Genomic DNA, 23,906 nt, shown 5'->3' on the forward strand with positions numbered 1-23,906 from the left:
AATTGTTCAAGCATATCGAGAATCATGACCTTTTCTTTAATGGTCAGAAACTTTCTCTTTTTCTTTATGAAAAATCGCTTTTGGGAGCCATTCTATTTTATCAACGTTCATATGTAAGATGAAAAAAAAAGTTAAGAATCGGAGCGGTTATTTGTATAGACTAATAGAGTGGGTGAACTTCCGCTTTCAGTGATGCTAAAGGGATGAAAGCCTATTCACAAAACCAATATTTAGTGTCAACAAAGCCCATTCTAACTCTCCGCCTCCTCTTTTTCGAAAATTTTCATGTTGCAGGCAAGTAATTTGTGTCCGCATTAAAAAATGCATTACTCATGAAAAACTCGCGTTATAGCCATTTCGCATAAGTCGGATCGCGTTGTAGCAGGATCCGACTGTATTGAGAATGCCTTCGTTTTTTGTTTCTTCCATCGATAAAATAGGGATAGGATTTGTTTTATAGTACAGTACTCTGAAGTAGCGAACAGTTCCCGTTACGAACTGCATTCCTCATCAAGTGTGCAACTTGACTTGGATGTTGTTTTTTCCCCAGTATTTTCACCAATCATAAATTGTTCTAATAAATACTGTTTCTGCTTTGAAGTGAACTTGAATTGAGCTTGTAAAGGTAGGGCCCATCCAAATTCATTACATTGAACTTGTGGCAATACAGGGGTATTTATTAGAGTTGAACAATTTGAAGTATTTATATAAAATGTTTGTAAGAGCTTCTCACTCTACATCTTTCATACACAATCCATTTGCAAGTTAAGGTCAAATGTATGTCAAGAACAATTGGAATAAATTAATTTGTTTGGCCGGAAAAACAAGACGAGTATTGATATGATGATCTAGACATATTATGCACAATAGATCCACCTGTACCTATATCAAAATGGGCATTTTCTATTCAAGAAAAAGACGCTCTTACTGCTCAAAGCTGTTTGTGTTAAAAGGTACACTTTGTATTAAATAAAAAATAAATTTGTTCAAAAAACTATCTGGGTGTGAAAAGAATAAATACATATAAAAATAATGCCATAACTTCGAATGATTATATTTCCAAAAATAATAGGAGTGACACTGATTTTTTTTAGTGCAAATGTTAGACAAACATGTTGGTTGTTAAACTTATTTAGTTTCAGATCTCTGCTATGAAGGCGATAGTTGTAGTTTGATTTTAAATATTTGTGTTTTTGTGAAATTTATCAAATAAAAATTCCAATATCTTCTGTCGCCCTTATAGTGACACCGATTTTATTACATATTTTTGATAAATGTAAGTATGGCTAGAAAATGATCTAAAAATGTTGGTGTCATCATGAAGATGCTTTGAGAAAATTGGCCGTAAATATAGAAAAATATTTCATTTTTGGACATTTTTAAACGGAGTTTGTGGGCATCGCCCTTGTATTGACACTGATTTGACAGCTGTCACACAGTATCTAACAAGACTATATAATAATATGGAATTAAAAAATTCATGTCATTATAAGGGCACTTCAAGCAACAAGCACATTAAAATCTGCAAATTTGAAAAACCCTCAAAAATGTAGCATGCCTCCTAATCTAAAAAATTTATTTTTTCAAAAATGGTAAGTCAGACAAAGCTCATATTTTGTATTTTCATTATGATGAAGAACAATACATATAAAAATAAAGAAAATTAAAAATCCCAACAACCACAACCTGCCTGATCCATACAGACAAGTGGCTCAATTTTAGTAATAATAATCTGTCACTTAAATAGCATGCAGAATTTTTTTTTTTAATTAATAGAAGATTCAAGAATAATTTATCTGAAGGTGGTATCTTTGCATGAAAATATTTACATACTCAATCTATTTTTTTTTTTTTTTTTTTTTTTTTTTTTTTTTTTGTTTAACTCTTTGACCCTGTTTCTAAAAGCAAAGAAAAGGTGAAAATAGTTTTTCTTTTGGTTTAAGAACATGAACAAATGATTTTCTTGGAAAATCCTTCACCCAAAAACTTGTGAAAGATGTCCTGCTAAATTTTACTGTGTGAGATCTAAGAGTTTCCTGACCTTACACACAGAATTGGTTTGAATCAACTTATGTACTTTTTTGCCGGATTGCATGATTCACAATCAGGTTCTTGCCTGTTCTTAATATCTATGAGCACTACTGGACCTATCCATTCTACATTAACTTAGCGAAAATACTTTAAACATGGTAATTTTATTCAATACATTAACAAATTAATCTATTTAAATACAATTTATTAGCTTAATGGACTGTAAATGACTTAATTTCTGCCTGATTAAAAATGCATGTCTGGCCTGGATACCATTTCACAGGATTCCCATAGGTGTAGAATTAGCTGGAATAGCTTGGAATTGTCAGGGAGTTTTATTATGATAAAAAAATTAAGAGAAGTAAAAATTCCCGTAACTGCCCGAGGCGTATGTATACACCTTGCCATGAGCATATGTATACGCCCATCCAAAATACTATCACTTGTGTAGTGCTGCTACCAGTAAAATTATTTCCTAAGCTTTGATATGCAATACAATGCCCTTGTTAAAGTATATGAAGGAAGGAATGTTTTTAGAAAAGAGGGATGAGAAGAATTGGAGAGAGAGGGATGTGGTGTGAAGAGAAAGAAACTGCAAAATTAAGAACTGGGCAGTTATTGCTTGTGTTTCAGTTTGAGTAAAATATATTTTTTTGTTATCTTTGAGTAATAAATTATAATTATTTCTTGTTTTTTTTAATTATTTTTTAGCTTTGTGTGCCTGTAGTGTTTTTTTTTAATATAGTATTTCCACCAATATGTTTTTTTAGGGTGGCTCAAAAAAACTTTTTTTGGAGTCTAGGCCACCCCTATTTGTTTTAGACTTACTAATAGTGTTGTGCTGTAAAAGTTTTAGCTTCTTGCACAAATTTTAAGAGGGTGCTCAATGACCCCTTAATTTAACTTTAGCCATAGAATAGAAAATGCCACAATTTTACAAACGTTCAATTTCTCCAGCTGTTTTTTTAAATAATTATTTTACTGCAACATATATGCATATTACTGGTGTATTTTAAAACATGTCATATTGTTTTTTCAGTTTAATGTATTTTTTTAATCCCCCTCTCCATACGTATGAAGTTTACAGGAGGGGGTTGAGCACCTTCTTTTGGTTGAAATAGGAAGCTAAAATTCTTCCAGTATGTTACTATCCACAAGTCTGAAAATATTGAGGGGTGGCCCATTATCTAAGAAAAACTTTTTTTTTTTTACATGTATTTTTGAACCACCCAAATGTTCCTATATAATTCGTATTTATGATTGTGTTTTTGATCTATATGTGGATTTTTGAACATTAGTTCTAAATTACCCTGTGTACTTATTTTTAAACAATTGTACTGTATCATTTATTAGAAATATATTCAAGAAATGACTGATGACGAGTTTCAAAATCATATTTTATCTTTATCCACTATACGATTGGAAAAACCCAAAAAATTATCTGTGCAAACTGCAAAATATTGGCTGGAAATTGCATCAAGACAGTATAATTTTGATAGAGGTATGTTGAATACCTGATGATAGATGTAAATGACTTATTTATATTTAGAAGAAAAAAAAATTACAAAAAAAAATTACAATTTTTTTTCTTCCTGCAGATAACATTGAAGTGGAATGTTTGTCATCCATTACAAAAGAAGAGTTGTATAACTACTTTAAGGTAATGTCAAATAAAATCAAGGATAAATCCAGCTTCTGGTTTTGAAGGGAGTCAGACTTAAAAAAGGGGTGTCATAAATGTAAAATTTGGCTCAAATGGGTGCTTAGGGGCAATTTTTAAAAAAATAAGAGGTTATAAAACACAGCTTTTAGATACATTTAGTCGCCTAAGTGGGAGCTCATGGAAAAATCCCCGGATCCAAAGCTTGAATAAAAATTTTTTAAAAATGAAGTACCCTTTAAAAACAGCGAAAAATAGCATGAGTTTTTTAAATAGTCAACTCTTATAAAAAGTAAAAATTTTGAAAAACCAATAGAAAATACAGAGAATTTATAAAGTCTTGCACAAATTTAATTCTTTTTTTTTTTTTTTTGTATTTTCTTCCTTATCTCATTTTTTCCCCTTACAGCATTAATACATTTCTACACGTGCAACTCTCTTAGTTCTAAGAAGATATAGACAGTTTTTCGTCTCCGCACCAGATACTAACGCAACCAGAATTGACTTTCTGGAGACTTTGGTCATAATAGTGTTTATAAACTGTTATACTAGAATTTGCAGTATCTGTTAAACCCAAAAGTTTTGTGGAGTTGACACTCAAAACTTCCCTTCAGAAACACCTAGGAACTTTTCTTTCATAGGTGCCATTTTCAGTTTTTGATGTTAGTATCACCTAAGTGCCATTTGCTAAAATTGTAACAATGGGGAGAAAACTTGATGAGATAAGGATCAAAATAAAGATCCAATTATGTATAAAAGTTTAAAAGTAAAAGTTCTTTTTTTTTAAATTAATTTTCCTTATAGACTCTGTAAGCACCCTGTACATTCTTAACTTTTTTCATGCTCACAAGTGGTAGCTAACTGTTGAAGAGGTTGCATTTCTTTTATGATATCAAAGTTCTAGAACTGAATCATTTTTGTAATCTTTTAAACCTTTCTCATAATAGTAATACAAATTATGACATTACAGTTCTAATTAGTATACCATAATTTTTTCTCAGTATATAAATAAATATATATGTATATATATATATATATATATATATATATATATATATATATATATATATATATATATATATATATGGATCATTTCCTATCAAATCAACAAATAGTTAATATATACCAATATTCTGTCTTCCCAAACTGTTATATTTTTTCTTGGAAAAATTTTATTCCTGAGAAATAGCTATTTTTGTGCTATGCGAATGAGTAAAATTAGGCATTTTTTATCCTTTTTCTAAAAGCTCTAGCAAATTTATTTTAATTAGTAGGAATATCAAACAAGTCTTATTGTAAAGGTGAACGAATGAGCTTTTATTTGTGCATAATAGAAAAAGATTTAAGTTATGCCTAATTAGAAATTTCCCGTTGTCAAATTAGGGTTGAAAAAGTGCCGTTTTTGACATTTTGGGTCTAAAAATGTCGGTGAGGGGCTTACAGTAGGAAGCAATTTTTTTTTTCTTGTTATAGTTAGATATACATACTAGAAGCACAGAAAAAAGTAGGTTGATACTAGGCGTCCTTCATGATGAAAAAATTGTTCAAACTTAAGAAAAATGAAAAATGGGCTTTTTTATTCCCAAAAAACGGGATGTTTGTTAGGTGATAAAAATTTGAAAATGCAAGGGTACGAAGCGGTTAAATTGCCCTTTAAAACGAAACAAAAACTCTTGTCTTTTTAGGGCACAGAAAAGATATAAACCTTTAAATAAAACGCTTGGTTTTGGTGAAAAATTATGTTTCATAAATGTAGTTAATAAAAATTGAAAGCTATCTGTTGTTTAAAATTACATTTTGCAAATTTATTTCAATAAAACCTGGTTATATGGATTTTTTTAAGGCATTTATCCAGTCTACTTAGTTTCTGTTAAATAATGTGCAAAAGTTTATATTGTATTTTTTAAAGGCTTATATCTCTTCTATGGCCAAGAGAAACAAGACGGTTTTTCTTTCATTTTAAAGAGCAATGTAATGTATTCTTACAATAGCATTTTCAAATTTTTATCACTTACTCCACTAATTACTTTTGTGGAGTGAAAAAAACCCATTTTTTCATAATAAAGGACTGCCATTATCAGCTTATTTTTTTTCTGTACTTCTAGTATACATGGTCAACTGCAACAGAAAAAAAAACAACTAGTTTCCTACTGTAAGACTATCATTGGCTTTTTTAGGTTCGAAATGACGAAAACGGCCTAAATAGAAATTTTCCGTTGACAAATCGTGGTTGAAAAAGTGCCGTTTTTGTCATTTCAAACCCCAAAGAAAACAATGATAAATTTATAGTAGGAAACCAATTTTTTTTCGTGTTGCAATATTCCTCTTACAAAATATGGCAGAAGAAAAGCTCTAGTTGCTATGGTATTTCATAAAAAAAAAAACATTTCGATTTGTCCCAGTCTTAATAAATTGATTAAGAAACATTGGGACTTTGCTTTATCCTCATTAAAAACAGCAGGAAACACAACTTTGTATCAATGTTACCACACTGTTATTATGTATGTGCATTATCTATATCAGAAACAACGAAGGAAATGAGTTTATACAAATCCTAGAATGTTATATTTAACAGGTGATAAAAACAATACATTCTACTTAATGGGTGAAACTACAGGCGACAAATATTATTTTAAACTGTGCTTTGAAATGTTAATTAACCAACAGATGCTATAGCTAATATTATTTAAACAGTTTGTGAAGTTTAGTTTTTGTAAACCAAAGCCAAAAGAACGCTGTAAACTTTCAGCTCCTTAACATTGAAAATTTCTCAGTCTCAAAGTTACCCCATGAAAAGATAAAAATTTACAATATAGAGGTTATACGACATGCAACTTATAATAACATGTTTATTTCTACATTAATCACTTGAGGAAGTATTTATCAATATATATACAGACCTGAATGTAATTTGGTGTGCTTTTTTTTTATTATTATTATTTTTTTTTTTTTTTTCAAGGCACAAGCAAAAGTTTCACCTAAAACAAGAACTTTGAAAAACAAATGGCAAGAATAACTTTGCTGTCACAACAAGTGAAGTGAACTAATGTTCTGAGAACTGCTGTCAGATAGCAACACACTACAGGTCTGCTTAAAAGACCTGATTGCAGTCTGAACCAAAGCAGTGTATCACATGGGAAATCCCAAAAACTAAAAATTGCCTGCAAAGTTAGCCCACCCAGTTCCCCTATGGTACTGTGCTTTTTTTTTTTTTTTTTTAAATATGTGTTACTTGAGTCCCTTGAGCTAAATCATAAGTGGGAGGACATTTTGTTCTGATTAAGATCAAGGACAGAAAGACAAGAAAAAATTTAGAGCAAAACTATAAAAATTATGTGCATTGATTAAAAAAAATGGGAAATAATTCAATCATTAGCACTCTTTGAATAACAAATTTAATATGACTCCAAATTGACTCCTTTTGTCCAAATGATATACAAAAAAAAGTTTACATTTCCATTTATGCTACTATTATTTGGTGCATTGAATGACCCAAAATAATAATAATAAAGAAAGAAAGAAAGCTTTGTGTGGTTCTTTAATATTTATAAGATTTAAATTTGATTGTCTTGTATACAATAGGATAGATTCACAATTTTAAGAGTTATTGTATGTGTCAATTTAATTCTCTTTTTTAAAGGATATGATTGCATATGATGCTCCTAGAAGGAAAAAACTTTCTGTTCATGTAATATCTTCTGTTTCTAAACATGCAAATGATGTTTTGGATGATGTTTTGTATTCTTGTATGCCAGAAGAAGTGTCAACTGATAATGGCTTAATACCACCACCTCCAGCTTTTCGAGTAAATACCCCTTTAATAAGTCATTTCTTGCTAAATTAATGTATGTATGTTTAAATTACTTTTATTGCTGCTAGGTATAAATATCTCTTGCTTTGAAAATAAATAATATGCATACAGTCGGACCCCAATTTAACAAATTCATTGGGACTGTAACTTTTATACATTAAATCGGAGTTATTCCTTATATCAGGGTGCAAAAAAATGCATAGAAAATTGCACTTAACTTATCTAAAAGCTTTAATAAGCAACTGCACAACAATCCATAATTAGAAAGTGTACACTTTTTCATTCAGCATACCTCAACTTATTACCGTATTTTCCTGTATATAATCTGCGGATTATGTGTTGAAACAATTTCAAATTTTGTTGCACGTTTATACGCCGCCACGGATAATCTGATGAAAAAAAAATTTCAGCTGGAAAGTTTCAAGTGAAATTCTGAAAGAATTGCTGTTTATGTGTTAGATGGTGCTGATTCAGTCTTTTTCTGTTAGCATAGCCCACGTGGATTTCTGGTTTCTCCCTCTCCCCAAGCATTGCATCCTCTCTCCTGGGCAATGCCCCCGCTCCTGCTACCCTCCCTGCTCGTGAACCGCACTTGAGCTATCCTCGAATCACCGATAGGCGAAAAATAAATTTGCCGAGAGGCAAAGGATGTAGTTCTAGCGCAGTTACCGAATTTCGGGTGAAATAAGACTCTCCACTGAATTATCTGTGTGTTTTCTTACCAAGGCTGCTTTAAAAGCTAAAAGTTTTAATCATCCTTTGATAGTTTAGATAATGAAGTAAAAGTGTCACGATGTTTAAACATATTGAATCAAAGTGAACGCTAGAAAGCCGGTATTGCAGCCGACTGCACTTCCGTTCCCTTACAGACGAAACTGCGCCGTTAGTGAAACAAAAGGCGCAAATTAAACGGTCTTGCGTAAACCACTCCGAAACTCATCGATGACGTACCTGTTAGCATACCTAATGTTTTTTAGAAATGCATACTAACTGATAACATGTAGACTGTTGAATACAACACATAAATCCTTTTTCAAAACAATAAACCATTTATTAAAGGTTAAAAACTGGTAACAAATTAAAAACTGGTTAAGAGCATACAAAAGTGGCTGGACCTTAGGGTAAACATTTAAACTCATCTAATAGACAAGTAAAAATAACCGGAGAAACTTAATCTGATTAACCATATCACCTGTACAACTCCACCACTTATACCACAGCCAAACAGCAGCTAAAGACAGATATGCACCACTAAATACTACAAGACAAGGATCCTATGATACTACACATGACTACTATTCAAGACAGTCATCCAAGAACTATTTCATCCACTAACCCGCAATCTTAAATATGTGTTCCAAAGTACGTGTACAAACCTGATTGGCAATTAGTAGCTATTGTTGTTACTTGGCAAAAACGCCCCCCAACTCATCCAATGAGAAGGCAGGAGCAAAAACGCCATAAAGTGGCAACTGGGGCAAGCTTGTATTTCATGTAGAGACTTTATGAGTGTGGTATGAAGGCAGCAATGGCCAAAAAAGAGATTGAAAAATATTGGCAAAAACAACTGTAAGTAAAAACTCCTTATAAACTTGTACAATTTAGTACACTAATAAACTTATAATGTTTTAAGTAAGCAACGATAATATACAAATACAAATACGACGACCAGCAACAGGCTCTGGGCCCAGCTAGGCTGGTCCTAGTCAATTAATTAGTCCTGAATGAAGATCAATGGCCCGCTTAAAGCTATCCACCCCCTTGTTCATTACCACCTCTTCCGGTAAGCTGTTTCAAGTGCCCACAACCCTACTAAAGTAGTAATTTTTCCTTATTTCCAGGTTAGCCTGAGATTTGAATAATTTAAAACAATAACCCCTTATCCTGCTTTCAGTGCAAAAATTTAATCCATTAACATCATTCATTTTGATAAATTTGAACAACTGAATCATGTCCCCTCTGATCCTCCTTTGCTCCAGGCTATACATATTAAGCCTATTTAGTCTGGTATCATATTCCAGGGTTCGTACGCTCCTTACAAACTCCTTATGAACTCCTGCTTTTTAAGAAAAGAAAATAAGGGCCCTTAAAACTCCTGAATTTCACTATTATTTCCTTACAAACTCCTTATTTTTTATTCTAAGATTTTCTTCTGTCTCTAATCCTATACAAGTGATTACGTTATACTAAATTTTACAGAAATTCCGCTATTTTTTTGTCTGTTAATTCCAGATATGAGATTTTTTCGTAAGACTATATACTTCCCACATCCGAAATATTCTTCCAAATTTCTGACGATTTCTGATTCTTCCAATAATTATTAATAATATAACATCTTGTAGACTTGTTAAAGTACCATTCTAAAGTTTTTTTTTTTGCTAATTTTACAATTAAGTAGTATTTGAGTACTAATTTTCAATTAATATCACTTATTTTTTGTTCATTTTCAAAATGAAACACATCTCAATGGTTACCCCCCCCCCCCCCATATTTGAATTTGATTCCAAGACGGCTCAAGTCTAAGAAGCAGTAAATGTATATTTTACTATAAATTTATTATGTTTATGTATTGTATAAAAACAGAAATAAATATTAGATTGTACATATTTTTTCTGAAATACATTTTAAAAAATGCTTCTTTAAACAAGAAACTAGTCCTTAAACAACAAAATAAACTCCTGCAAAACTCCTTAAAAACTCCTTACTTTTCATTTTCAAAGTTGAGTATGAACCCTGTATTCTAAATCTGAAAGTCCCCTTACTAGTCTAGTTACCCTTCTTTGAACCCTTTCCAATACAGAAATATCTTTCTTCAAAAAAGGCGACCAAAACTGAACAGATACTCCAAATGAGGTCTTACTAAACTCCTATATAAAGGCAGAAGAACCTTCTTAGATTTGTTTGAAATAGATCTATTGATAAACCCAAGCATTTTGTTGGCTTTGTTACTTGCAATGCTGCACTGTTCACTAAACTTGAAGTCCTGATTTATTAACATACCTAGATCCATAACATTTTCTGCCGGACTAATGACTGAACCCTGTAAATGATAACTCGTATGCTTATTTCCATGACCTAAGTGTAGCACTTGACATTTCCCTACATAAACTGCCATATCCCATTTATCCGCCCACTTAGTAATATGATCTAAATCCTCTTGAAGCAGTTTTACTTGTTCTTCATTTTCAACAATGCCCGTCACTTTTTACATCATAAGCACAACAATTTATGCTTCCAGAAATGTTATCATTGATGTCATTCACAACGATAATAAACAAAAGAGGACCTAAAACTTATCCCTGCTTAAAACATCACTCCATTTAGAATGATTTCCTCTCACAACTCCTCTTTGCTTCCTACCAGTGAGCCAATTTCTTGCCCAAAGTAAAGTTTTTCCTTCTATTCCTATGTCATCTAGTTTGCTGAGAAGAGCAACATGCAGTACCTTGTCAAAAGCTTTTTGAAAATCAATATAAACAACATCCACACATTTTTTTTGTTATCTAAAGCTGAGGTAACCTTGTTTTAGAAATGTAATAAATTAGTAGCAAAGGATTTACCTTTCCTGAGACCATACTGCAAACTAGTCATAAGACTATTAGTCTATAAGAAATTCATGATCTTAATTTTGATCAAAGGTTCAAAAATCTTACAAATCACTGAAATCAGACTTGCAGGTCTATAATTCCCAGTATTACCTGTAGACCCCTTCTTAAAGAGTGGCATTATGTTAGCCAGCTTCCAGTCCTCTGGCACTGTCCCCGAGTTATAAGAAGCATTGAAAATATTTAAAATACTTTAGGTAACATTAACGCTCCTCTGATAAGAACTGCACGCTGCTCGATCACGGCAGAGCCGCTATATATACAGGCTGACGCATCACCTTAAATTTAGCTATTTTGGATTGAATATTTCATTGTTGTGGAGCTAAAGTTACAAAAACCAAGTTTAAGTCTCCTCAAATCGGCCAAAAATGATATTTTATTTAATAAATGATTTGCGTTCCGCTAATAATTTTTGGACTCGCATGCTACCGTGGTTGAAAATACCCGAAGTTCGAGGAACTAAAACGGGTAAAAGCAAGCCCAACAGAAAATTTGTGGAGTGATCTACTCGGGGGGAAAAATGGAATTAAAAACATATTTAACAGTAAAAAACAATTTTATTCAATAACAATAAATATATCTTAAAACTTGTAATATCAACTAGGGTAAATAGGCTACTTTTAAACCCACAAACATTTTGAATGAAAATACCCCCCCCCCCCCCCCACACACACACAAGAAACATTCATAGGAACAAATTTCATAATACAGTATTGTTCAGTTCCAAAACTTTACAGTCTAGTCAAGCACTAGTCCACCTTAAGTCCAATGCCTAAAAATAGAATAGTCCTGGTAAAACTTAAAATAAAAGTTCATACCACTCAAGATATTCATTCCCTTATACCTGGCATATCAAAACGTTAAGGCCTGATCCATCCATAGGATCCTACGTGAAAGTTGTTCGCAGCCCGTATCACTTGTGGCCAGCCGCCATGCTGGACCTCCCATAGACTTGACCTCTTGTACACCAAGAACCGCCACATTCGGTGAAGAACCCTTACACTTGGACATAAAGTCCAGCCAGACTTCAGGACACCTTTTACTCCAATCCAGCATGAACCTTCAATGGTCTTGTGAAGCCTATATCCAACAAGATCAACTTCCATGAAAGAAACTCCAATCTTTCACTCTTTTATTTCCTTCACCACCAAAATGTCTCATGGTAACCAATGGCACTTGCCCGCTTCATTTAGCTGGGCACAACGAACTTATTTCCTACATTTTTCTAAAAATGAAATCCATTTGACAACGTAAAACTGACAAACTGGAGCACAGCGCTCCCAGCAACACCGAACTGCAATTACGGCGACATCAAAACTAATAAGATAAGAGTAAGAGATTAATTGATTGGGTGCACTAACTTAAGTACATTTCCCAATCCCACCACGTGATGATATGACATTTATTGAATCACATGCATAAATTATCACTGTGAAACAACTCAACACTGTTTATATTTGAACTGTGAAACTTTTTAAACTAGTTGTTCACATGCACCTGGCAAAAAGTTACTCAACAGAGTAACAGTGACGTCACATCATCGCGCCGTGTAAACAAACGCACGATTCTGTTGCAGTTTCTACTTTGGGGAATAGTTTGCCCGTCGGTTAGGTAACAGGATAATTTTCAATCTTTGTGACATAACAATGAATTAAGTTACAAAAACTTTCTTAAAGCTTAGGAATTGTCTTCAAGAACTAAAAATTCATATTTTTGCTAACAATAATTGCTCACAGTGAAAAATTGCCAAACGCAATACTTGCCAGGAAAGACAACCACTCAAACACGTGACCTGATCCAAAATAGCAGAGCTTAAGCTGATGCGTCGGCTCGTATATATAGGGGTCTTAGATCGCGAGAGAAACATCATTTACAAAAAAAAATGCTGCAGATTATACAACGGTTTTTTCTACTTGGGGGGGAAAAGAGCGCTGTGGATAATACACCGCTGCAGATTGTATACAGGAAAATACGATATACATTAGTTAATTTGAAATTTTAAAGTACTGAGTAGTAGATGTTTGACATTTCCTTGACACTTGACTCGAAATAGTTCTCTTTTGACTTTATGGAGAGAAGAATATACTGTCATTTACAGCCTGCTGCACAAGAAAGATGTTTTTAGTTTTCAGGCCATGTAAAGCATTATAAAAAAAAGTAAGTTTTAATGGGAGTTTAATTAGCACTTTCTGCATAAGAATCGCTATCCATTGGTTGCCCCTCGCCCATCAAAAATTCTAAGAAAAGTCTTTCTGCTTTAAAAAGGATCGATATATCATTTGGAAAACAATCCAATATCTCCTAACACAAATTATCAAACAAAAAAAAAATTTCCAGCTATTAAAATTTGTTAATTCAGGGTTTATCCTTCGGTAAATAGGGGTTTTGGCTTTCATTTTACTCGGGGGAAAAGGAAAAAATCGCAAAATTCGTTAAATCGGGGTTCAACTGTATTTACAATGTTAAGTTGCAAGAGAATCTTTGAAAACGTTGCTCAAAGTCATTAAGATAACATAAGCTCATAAAATAGTTTGTTGTTTAGCTGCATTTTGATTTTCTGTAATTTTACAAATATAAATAAAAATGTGACAACCAGCAACAGGCTCTCGGCCCGGCTAGGCTAGTCCTAACCAACTTATTAGTCCCCAATGAAGATAAATAACTCTCTTAAAGCTATCTACCACCTTCCTTGTTACAGCCTCTTTCAGTAAGCTGTTCCAAGTGCCCACAACTCTACAATAGTAATAATTTTTCTAATTTCCACGTGAGCCTGAGATTTGAAAAGCTGGAAACAATTACTCTTTGGCCTGGTTTCTGTGCAAAAATTTAAACCATTAAAATCTTTCATTTCGATAAAGTTAACCAACTGAATCATATCTTCTCTGACTCTCCTTTGCTTCATTCTATACATATTAATCTTTTAAGTTTAGTATCATAATCTAGTTCTAAATGTTATCTTACTAGCTTAGCAGCCCTTCTTCGAACCATTTTCTATAAAGCAATATCTTTCTTTAGATAAGGAGACCAAACTGAACAGCATGCTCCAAATGAGGTCAAACTTCTATATAAAGGCAATGGAACTTTCTTAGATGTGTTCGAAATGGATCTAATGATTAAACCCTAGCATTCTATTGGCTTTGTTACTTGCAAAACTGCACTGTTTAATGAACTTGAAGTTCTGATTAGACACCCAGATCAATGCTATTTTCCACTTAACTAATGACTGACCACTGTAAATGATATTTTATTTATGGCTGTGAAAAACAAAATTTAGGGAAACCTACAAACCCCTATTGTAAAAGTTAAATATTACAACTTTTGCCTTTAAGAAAAAAGAAAAAAACCTTTTAGTCAATTCATACCAAGTTACCAGCAAAATAAATAAAAGTCAAATTCCATAAATAAATCTATTGGGCAGTCCAGTAATCCATAAAAAAAACACCTTATATTGAAAAAAAGTTCTTCACAAAAAAAAAAAAAAAAAAATCAGACATGATTTCTTAATATTAACTGAAATTTTCTTGTCTTCTATATGTTTCTAAGACTGTTTTAAGAGAGCTGGCAAAAAGTGTCTCAGAAGAGTTGGAGAAAAGGGGAATAACAAAATAAAAACTTTCTTTGTTTTTTTCTTCAGGTCCATTCATTGGAAGGACTGTTACTTATTTTTGTTAATCAAAATTATGTGGGACAATTGTAAAACTGCATACAGATCTTTATTTTTTAAAAAGTTGTCTCGAGGCTATTTAAGAGTAAACCTGGAAGTAAACACTCACCACTCACCACCTGGTAACTGTTTGAGTTTAAAAAATAATTTAGTGTAAAAATACAAAATCTAACTTTTTGTGTAATTCCCAAATCCCCTATATTGCATTTAGGGAAACAAAAAGCGTGAAAAAGCAATTCAAACACAAAAAGTTTGACATTAGAACAGTGAATATTCACTGAGGTATGAAACGCAGCATTTTGTGATTTGTACCACTTTAGACTAGCAGTCAATTACACCTTTTGGGAGGAAATATAGTGACTAACAAGGGTTTAAAGTTATAGGTGTGCATAGAATGGGTTTTCTCAAATTGTACAAGCTTTTGTGGTGCATTTTTACTCAACATAGCATAACATTTACATCTCTATTTCAATAACTATGAAAAGTACAAATATTTTGTTTTGTTTTTTACTTTGACAACCTGTCATTTTTCTGAAAGGGCAATAAGTTCCAATCTTATTTTCTGCATGGTCCCTGAAAAGTTTTAAACTCCTTGAGTTTTGGTCACAAATGTTTACAATTTTTTGTGTTGGAATCATTTTTCAAAGGAGATTATTTCTCTATATATAAGTTAGAGGACCTAGGATTCGTATAAAAAGTTAGATTTCATATTTTTTCACTAATTTTCTTTTTTGCTTCAACCTTTCATGATCCTAACCCTGCATCTTATGTTTACCGTTTTTGCACTTTGAAGTATGCATCTAAGACTAACTGTTGCAAAAATCTAGGTCTTGCAGGTTAATCAGTATACGTTGATTTATAGGAAAAACCCACTTAGTCACTCCTTTAATTTCTGGAAATGTGGGAAAAAAATGTCAAAAATAGTTATTAAAAAAAAACATGAGCGATTTTTTGTTGCAATGTATAAACAGTTGTCTCTCTGTTTAATGACGCTCTTTTTAACGACGGCTTTTCACGTTACTAGATGGTCCACTATAGTGCTAAAAGCATTCTATTTAAGGACGCATTCTACTTAAGGACGATTTTTTTTTGTGGTCCCTTGAAAGTCGTTAGAGAGCCAACTGTGTGTGTGTGTGTGTGTAAATATATATATATATATATATATATATATATGTGTGTGTGCAAGTTACGTTTTAAGCTTGCATTATTGTACTTTTGAATAAATCATCCCAGCTTAATTTTTTATCTGAAATTTTCACTTAATGACTTAAAATGCACTTAGTGAGTTACAGGATTCGTCAAAGTCGGATAGCTAATAAAGTTAAATACAACTCTATTATTATCTTTAAACATCACAAGAAATGTATTGTGCAGATATTTTAATTGCAAAAATTTAACCTTTTTTATATTTTATAGCCTCCTGTCAAAATCGAAAATGTGGTTGCTTTCAAGAATAGCCTGGGATTATATCCATTAGTGCCTTCATGGATTCATATTCCTTCACCACATTTTAATATTCCAGAAAAATCAAAACTGTAATTCTTTTCTAAATAACCAATGTCTGTGATTAAAGCAATGTATATTTTTACATTTGAAAAATGCATTTCATACACCCTAATACTGTTTTAGTGTAAGTAAGAAGCTGGACTTTGTTTTTGGTTGTCATAATGTGTCTAAAGTGTCGCTATTTATTGATCCAATACAGAAATTTAGGAACTTCAAATTAATCAAAAATGTGTTATTTTTATTAGCAATGTTCATTTTGTTATTATGTATATAAATATGTGTCTGTAAGTATATATATTTAAATATTATGCATATATTTATATATGTATAGAGAGACTGGCTGGAATGAGAGTGGTGTAAGTCAATAAAAAGTTACAATTTGAGTTCATGTGCATTTGAGGTTCTCTTTAGTCCCTCTATTTGTGCAAAAATATGTTAAAATATATTGGCCTCTAGAAGAGCACAAAAATTGTCCACCAATCTAAACTGTTTTCAAAGTGAAAATGATAGTGGTGTTTTTCAAATTCCATGCCATGGATTGTCCCCCAGGGTTATCTGCCACTCGGATGTTCTTTTAATTCATATTAGTCTTTGCATGTATTTGGTTTTCTTTCTGTAACCTGTTCTCTGTTGTTAATGTAGATGACAGTGGTGTAAATCTTTTACAGACATGTGATTTTTCAGTATTTTTACTGAATTCAGTATTTTTTGATAGAGTAAAATACTGCATGCAGAATAAAAGAAAGCACATTGGCAGTTAATTTCATGCATCCAATTAACGTAGTCTACTATATAGATACAAAAATACATGAAAAAACTTTCAGTTATAGTAAAATATACCAACAGTGTTGTCTTAGTTCACACAGCCAAGCAATTTCAGTATTTTTCATCCTGTTTGGGTCACATGTCTGCTTTTAGAGTTAATTTTTAAAAAGTTACAATTAACTTTCGATAAAAATTAAATTATTCTATAAAAAGAAAATACCTATATTTAAATGCAAATCCATCCCCGGAAGTTAAAATTTATGCAATTTTTTTCCTTGATGTTTTTACAAAACTTTCAATTACTTGAAAACTAAGTTAGGATGACTTACACCACACTCATTCTAACAACAAAAATGTATATATACGAGGGTGAGTTGGAAAATAAATTTCCTGTGGCAGTTGTGGACAGAAGTGTGTATGAAAGTCAAACAATATAAGGAGACGTAAAAGATTTGACACAACTTTATTTGTCAACATAAGTACCAAGCACTTTGAGACATTTGTCATTCTTCTTGATAAGCTTCAAATAGCCCTCGTGAAAGACATCAAAGCTTTGTTTACGGATGATACTACACGTTAGTGAGACACCTGGTCAAAATTGAGAGAGACCATTCCAAAAAAGCTGCCTGGCCTTCTTAGATCTGGCATTCTGAAGCTGGATGCACCTACACCATCTGCCATACAGTTCTGATCTTGCACCAATTGACTTCCATCTGTATCTGGATTTCAAAAAGAATCTTTCTGGAAGGTGCTTTTGAAGCATTGATGAAGTAAAGCAAGTCATTAAACGCTGCTTCCGTATGCAAAGCCCTGAGTTTTTCCTTTAGGGCAATTTGAAGCTTATGAAGCAGACAATGACTCAATTTCCTTTGTATTTATCTGGGAAAATCATGTTATATCTTATCTTTAATGTCTCATTCTATTTTTTGACTTTCATACACAACTCTGACCGCAGTCAACTGGGGAAACTTATTTTAAGACTCCCCTTGTACATAGATATAATAAACTGCCAACTATCTGCGAGTTGCTTATTTGCTTTGTAAATTATCTGCAAGCCTCAATTCATTTTCTCTTCTATTTTTTTTTCTTCTCATCTTTTGAATGAAATGTATTGCAAGATGAATTTTGTATCTTTTTTTACTAAACATTAGTTCTATTTGAACATGGAAAAATACTTGGTAGATTCAATGGGAGAGAAAGCGATTCCATTCATGATGTAAAGACATATGGCTTACGTTCGACGAGCTTGACCGGTAACGCCCGGTAAGTTAATCATGTGACAGCTAATGATCATGTGCTCCAATCCACCAATCAACAGCTTAAAATGGTAACTGGTGAGGTAACCGATAGATGATAGAACGCTGCGGTTTGTAACCAGTTACTTACCGGTCGACCGGTGAGGTTCGTCGAAGGCAACCCTAGTGAAATTTGCTGCTTTTAGAGAAAGCAGATGGTAATATCATTGAGTGGATTGAGTGTAGTATAAAAGATCCTGGCCCTATGATTGGAGCATGTAACTAATGAGCAAAGGTGTAAGACAAGACTTTGAAAAGCATCATGAAAAGATGATAAAGTGTATAGAAGATGATCCACAATGTTGCTTTAACTCATATTAAAGGCTATATTCAGCATTTAGGGAAATAAGAGCACACATGGTGCACTAAATGATAAAATAGTGCTATAAAAACTTTCATTCTAAATGAAGTGGCAAAAACACGAACATTTGAATAATTTTTTAAAGAAATAAAATTGCAAATTTGTAAATAGTGAATAATTTATTACAGTAGAAGACCGTTATAACGCTGACCTGTATAACGCAATTCTCTATAAACCGCACTACTTTTCAGAAGTAAACAATAGGTTTTGAAGTTGAAAAAATCCCTCTGTTTTGCTTTGCAAACATAAAAATTGTTAGGCAAATTAAATTTTGGAAGTTTTTCATCTTTCCATCTTATTTCAAAGCTTTTAAATTGAAAATTAGTACTCATAGTAAACAGAAAATTTGTAATATTGGTACTTTAATACTCATTGCAGATAAAACTCATTCTGAAGTGCTAATATATATAGATATATTCTGAATATTAGTTTCAAAATTTGTGAAATTATCTATATAACGCAAAAACCTGTATAACACAAAAGCTCTAGCCCCAAGGTGTGCGTTATAACGGTCTTCTACTGTATTCGACAAGTAGTACGTTAATGTAACCAATTGTAGTGTATAAATTATTCAGATGCATATTTGTGGTGAATTCCCTATGTTGAATTGTTCATGGACATTGGAACAATGATGAATTGTTCCCTATTTTCATATTCTTGGGGATTATCTGCTAAATTAGTTATTCAAGGATAGTTGTCTGTTTATTCTGGTACAAAAATCATTTGTAATTATTAATTTTAAAATTGAACAACTTTTTGAAATGAGAAGCCAAATAGTTTAATCAATCCTTAGTTCAAATCTGATTGTCAGGCAAATTTTTTGCTTTCTTTTCTCATTTCAGAATTTATTTCAAATATCCAAATGTTTGATTATACTTTAAATTATAGATAATATTTTATTGTACTACAGAAAATCATTATTTTTTTCCTATTTGGAAGGTTTCAAATAAAGGACAAATATTTCTTAATAAAATCACCTGGGAAGAGTAATATATGCAGTATTCAAAAAGGATTTTCCCAATGTAAGAAGAGGCGCTGTTCAGCATCAGATTGAAGTCTATTATGGAACCTAGGATGCCATTCCACTTTGACTTGCAGATAAGCATAAATTAAGGTGTCCAAATACTACTGTCAACAGTAGAATGTAAGTGAAATTATACATTGTGCAAATCCATTTTTTGACAAGTAATAAGCTAATTCTTTGTGAAGAAATTTGTTTAAAAAGAGCAATTTGTAACACAGAAACCACACAGTTTATTGCTTACACGTATTTTGGAGTTTCAAGAATGTATTTTTCAAAATGAAAAGTTTTTAAGCTGTGTGATGCACCAGTCACAATGAAGCAAGGCAAAATGATCCAGCTTATTTACAACCCTTGGTTGCATTCTTAAACTAGAAATTAATCTAATTGTGAAGGAAGTTCTGTGTTAAATAAAATCAAAAAACAGTCATAATAGATGACATGAGACACTGCTTACTTCATACTGGCAAAAGACTGGTGTATTCTGAGTGAAATGCTACCCTAAGTTAAATAGTAAATGTTCATTTCGATGGGTGAAATCACCTATCTTATTTTGGCAAAACTCTTTTTGAATGTCCTGCATTGTCAATTTATGTATCTGTCTATATTTTTTGTATATTATATATGTATATACATACACACTCTAATTTATTTATTCATGTCTGTTAGTAACTGGAATCGAAATTTTGGTAATGATTTTAAAAATGAATTCAAAGTCTACTATATATCTAATGTGTGCAATGTAAGAACTTATGCATATGAATTTTCTTGTATTTAATGAGTAAAATTATCTAAGATGGGAAATTGTGATTTATTTCTCAAAAATCACCAATTTCCTTACATTTCTCCAAAAAAGTAGAAGGTGTAATTGAGAAAAAAAAAAATCCTGAAGCGGTTTTTGCTTGCTGCAATAATACAGCTAATGATATCTATTGTATTAAGTTGGTTTCATCACACATAGTGAATCCCGTGTATGTTGTTTCACTCAGGATTTCATTTTAAGGGGGGTGTGGTCATGGCCAGAGGTGATAGTGACCTCAAGTAAAAAAAGACACTCTGAAATTTTCAAAAACCTATAAGAAAGTCCCCCCCCCTGTAAAAAATTCAAAATTGCATACAAAAATCATTGAAAAACCATTTATAAAGGTTTTTTTTTTTTTTAATTTTTCAGTAGAATGTGTTGTCATTCCTAAATTATTGGAAACGGCAACCCAAGATTATGCAGTCTCACATCAGGCAGTTTTCTTAAACTTAGGTTACATTTAATTAAAATAATAATAATTAAAGTAAATCACTTGGTTTGACCTCTGGGATTCTTTTTGTAAAAGCCGTGAAGGAATGGTATGGTATTTCCTGTTCTAATGGTGAACTTTGAATCTGTGCTGAAATTTTTTTTTTTAATAGTGTTCAAATTTACATAGCGACTTTGAATAAAATGTGCATCTCAGATACGAGTTGAAAAAACATATAAGGCTTGTTGATATTTGTAGTGGAACCTGAAAGTTATAGATATGGGCCTGAAATGAAAGATTGTTTAGCATAAAAGTTGTGATTAAACATTAACTAACAGACGTAACTAGAAAGTTATTGCACATTAATTATAATAAAATAAACATTAAGATAATAGCTTCTTATGACAGTCTTTGCTCTTTTTTATACTTTATGTACTGATGTCTCCATAAAGAAGGTTAATTTTATTCATGTATCTATTTATGACACATCTTATACTGTATGCAGAAATATACTACTAAAACTTCACTTAAAAATGCGGCGAAAATCTAATCAAAGATGAAATATTTTATGAATGTAACTTAGACTTTGATCAATACTCACGGACTGATTCGTTTCGGTTGTAGAAAAATCAGAGGAGGACGAGAACGTCACAGTCTCAGAGTTTGATACAGGAACTCGGGATATGTTTCCATCAGATTTGGGTTCATCAGTTTTTTTTTTAACTATTCAAAAAAAGACAACAATGTTTTGTCACCGAAAACTTCATTGTTTTTGTTATAGGTAGTCCTTTTCGTTCAAAAATCGTTTTTTTTTTCAGCATAGTTTCTGTCTAATACTAAGGGCTAATTTACAGAAACCCTCGTATAACAAGGTTTCGTGCTAGCATGAAACTAAAATTTTACATTTCTTGCATGACACAAAATCCAAAACATTTTAAACCATTGGTGCACACGGGAATTTTGCAAGGGGAGTGTCCAGAGTTAAAAGTCCCATTTTCATATTGTACCCCAATATGCCATCAAACATATGCACTTGATTTTATCGATTCTCGAGAACAAAACAGTAAAAAATAAATTATTAAATGAATGATTAACGAGTAAAAAATAAATTATTAAATGAATGATTAATGAAAAAAATATTGATAACAAACACTTTATTAAATTACCAGAAAGCACAAGAATTTATGCATTTATTTTTCTCCTAATCCAAAAATAAAAACAGCTAAACAAAAGCATAATTTTAATTTGTAATTACAAAACTAAAAACATCATTATTACAGTGTATTTGCCTCTATAGGCTTACAAAATATTGTAGAATAAAATATGGTTTTCTAGTTCTTTTTCGGATTTTATTTATAACTTCCTCTTCCTCAGTGTGTGATGGTCACATTGCTTGAATTCAGCAATAAAGTTCACATTTTTTTAAAAATCTTTAATTTTGTTTTTTCACTTATTAGAACTGAAATTATTGTTATCTCGATTTGGAATTATTTTTACGTATAAAATGCGTAGAATCATAATCAATCATGAAAAAAAATGCTAGAACTATGGGAGGGGTTCGTACCCCCTGGACAGCACATTTATAAATAAACACAGTATGAACAAAAACGAAACTGTCTAAAAATCACAACAGAAAGGATTAATAATTTGCAGAGAGACTTTACATAAAAAATAATTACAGAATCAAATGTTGTATCAATCAAAGGGATGCCTTACAGTTCTGGAAATATCACTATCGTCCATTAAATTTTTTGCATAAAAGCCGATCTGGCGGCAGATACTTCTTAGTTACTTCAGTTTACTGGCGCCTGAAAACAGTGCCGTAGAAAGACTGTCTCAAGCAAAGCTATATATCAGTAGGGTTCAGGGTTTTTTTTTTTTTTTTTTTCAAGTAGTTACTTTCACTACTTAAATGTAATGAACTTTATAATGATTACAAAGAATTTTGCGAATTCCGGGGGGGGGGGGGAATCCCCTGCGACCCACATGACTTCCTCCCCTCCTTGTAGCCACCAATTCATGTAATGCCCAAAAAATATTGAATTTTAAAAAAAAAATATTTTGGGTCATTCCATAGTGACTAACGTAACATTCTCAGCTGATTTTCTTACTCGTTTTACCTACACCGGGAGTAAAAATAAATGTTTTTTTATTTAATATGCAGATTTAAAATGTACAAAGTGACTATTTTTCATTTCTACCAAGAATTTGAAACAAAATAAGCGCTGACAGGTATTTTTTTGCCAAAAAAGGCATCGTGACTAACGTAACATTTTTGCAACCCTGAGAAACAATGCTTATGTTACGAGGCACATTTTTCTGAAAGTTACGCAGGCATTTAAAATTGGCTGATATATTTGTAAGAGGTAAACAGTCGATTTAAAAAAATATACTACAGATTTATTACACATGAATCTTTTTTGGCCCTTAATGGTGCGTTTACGGAAAACTGTGTGTGACTAACGTAACCATCGGATAACAAGCAGTGAATGCATATGAAAAACTTTTTGTAATTAATCTTTTGCTCTTATATTACTTTTACACTTTTTAGGAACCTCCTTTATGTTGCAATAAGGTTCTTTCTTTACTTTTTTTCTGTATTAGTGTAAGAAAGTGAATGGAAGGATTCAGTTCAATTAACTCAATTTGAATGAGCGAAAAAAAATTAATAAATGAATAAACAAATAAAAAAACTGCTTTTACTAACTGAATAACCTCATTTTTTGGCTAATGAAATTCTAAATATCTCGCTTCTAAAAAGTTAACTTTATACAAGTTGATAGTTTCATCAAATTCTATGGCTCCTATGGAGCTGGATCCTGGCGTAAAAGGTGCAACTAGCAACCTTGCTGTTGGAGGCGGCGAGGATGCAGTTCTGCAATCTGCCAACTCTGCAGTAGGGGGGCAGGGTGCACCTTCAAAATCACAAAAGCTCAACATGCGCAGACAAAAGAA

The 23,906-nt window shown here is 32.1% G+C and overlaps 1 protein-coding gene across 1 annotated transcript in view; it reads left to right on the plus strand.

Moving 5' to 3' along the window:
* LOC129218037 (insulin-degrading enzyme-like) overlaps positions 1-20,523 on the plus strand; it is a 171,916-nt gene extending 151,393 nt beyond the window's left edge. Inside the window, exons 25-28 of the mRNA XM_054852216.1 lie at positions 3,385-3,532; positions 3,630-3,691; positions 7,332-7,496; positions 16,188-20,523. Coding sequence (XP_054708191.1) covers positions 3,385-3,532; positions 3,630-3,691; positions 7,332-7,496; positions 16,188-16,310 — 498 coding nt within the window. The 3' untranslated portion in view covers positions 16,311-20,523. The remainder of the gene's footprint in view (positions 1-3,384; positions 3,533-3,629; positions 3,692-7,331; positions 7,497-16,187) is intronic.
* The last annotated feature ends 3,383 nt before the right edge of the window (positions 20,524-23,906 follow it).

The sequence above is a fragment of the Uloborus diversus genome, chromosome 3, assembly GCF_026930045.1.
Source record: "Uloborus diversus isolate 005 chromosome 3, Udiv.v.3.1, whole genome shotgun sequence".
Classification (NCBI taxonomy): Eukaryota; Metazoa; Arthropoda; class Arachnida; order Araneae; family Uloboridae; genus Uloborus; species Uloborus diversus.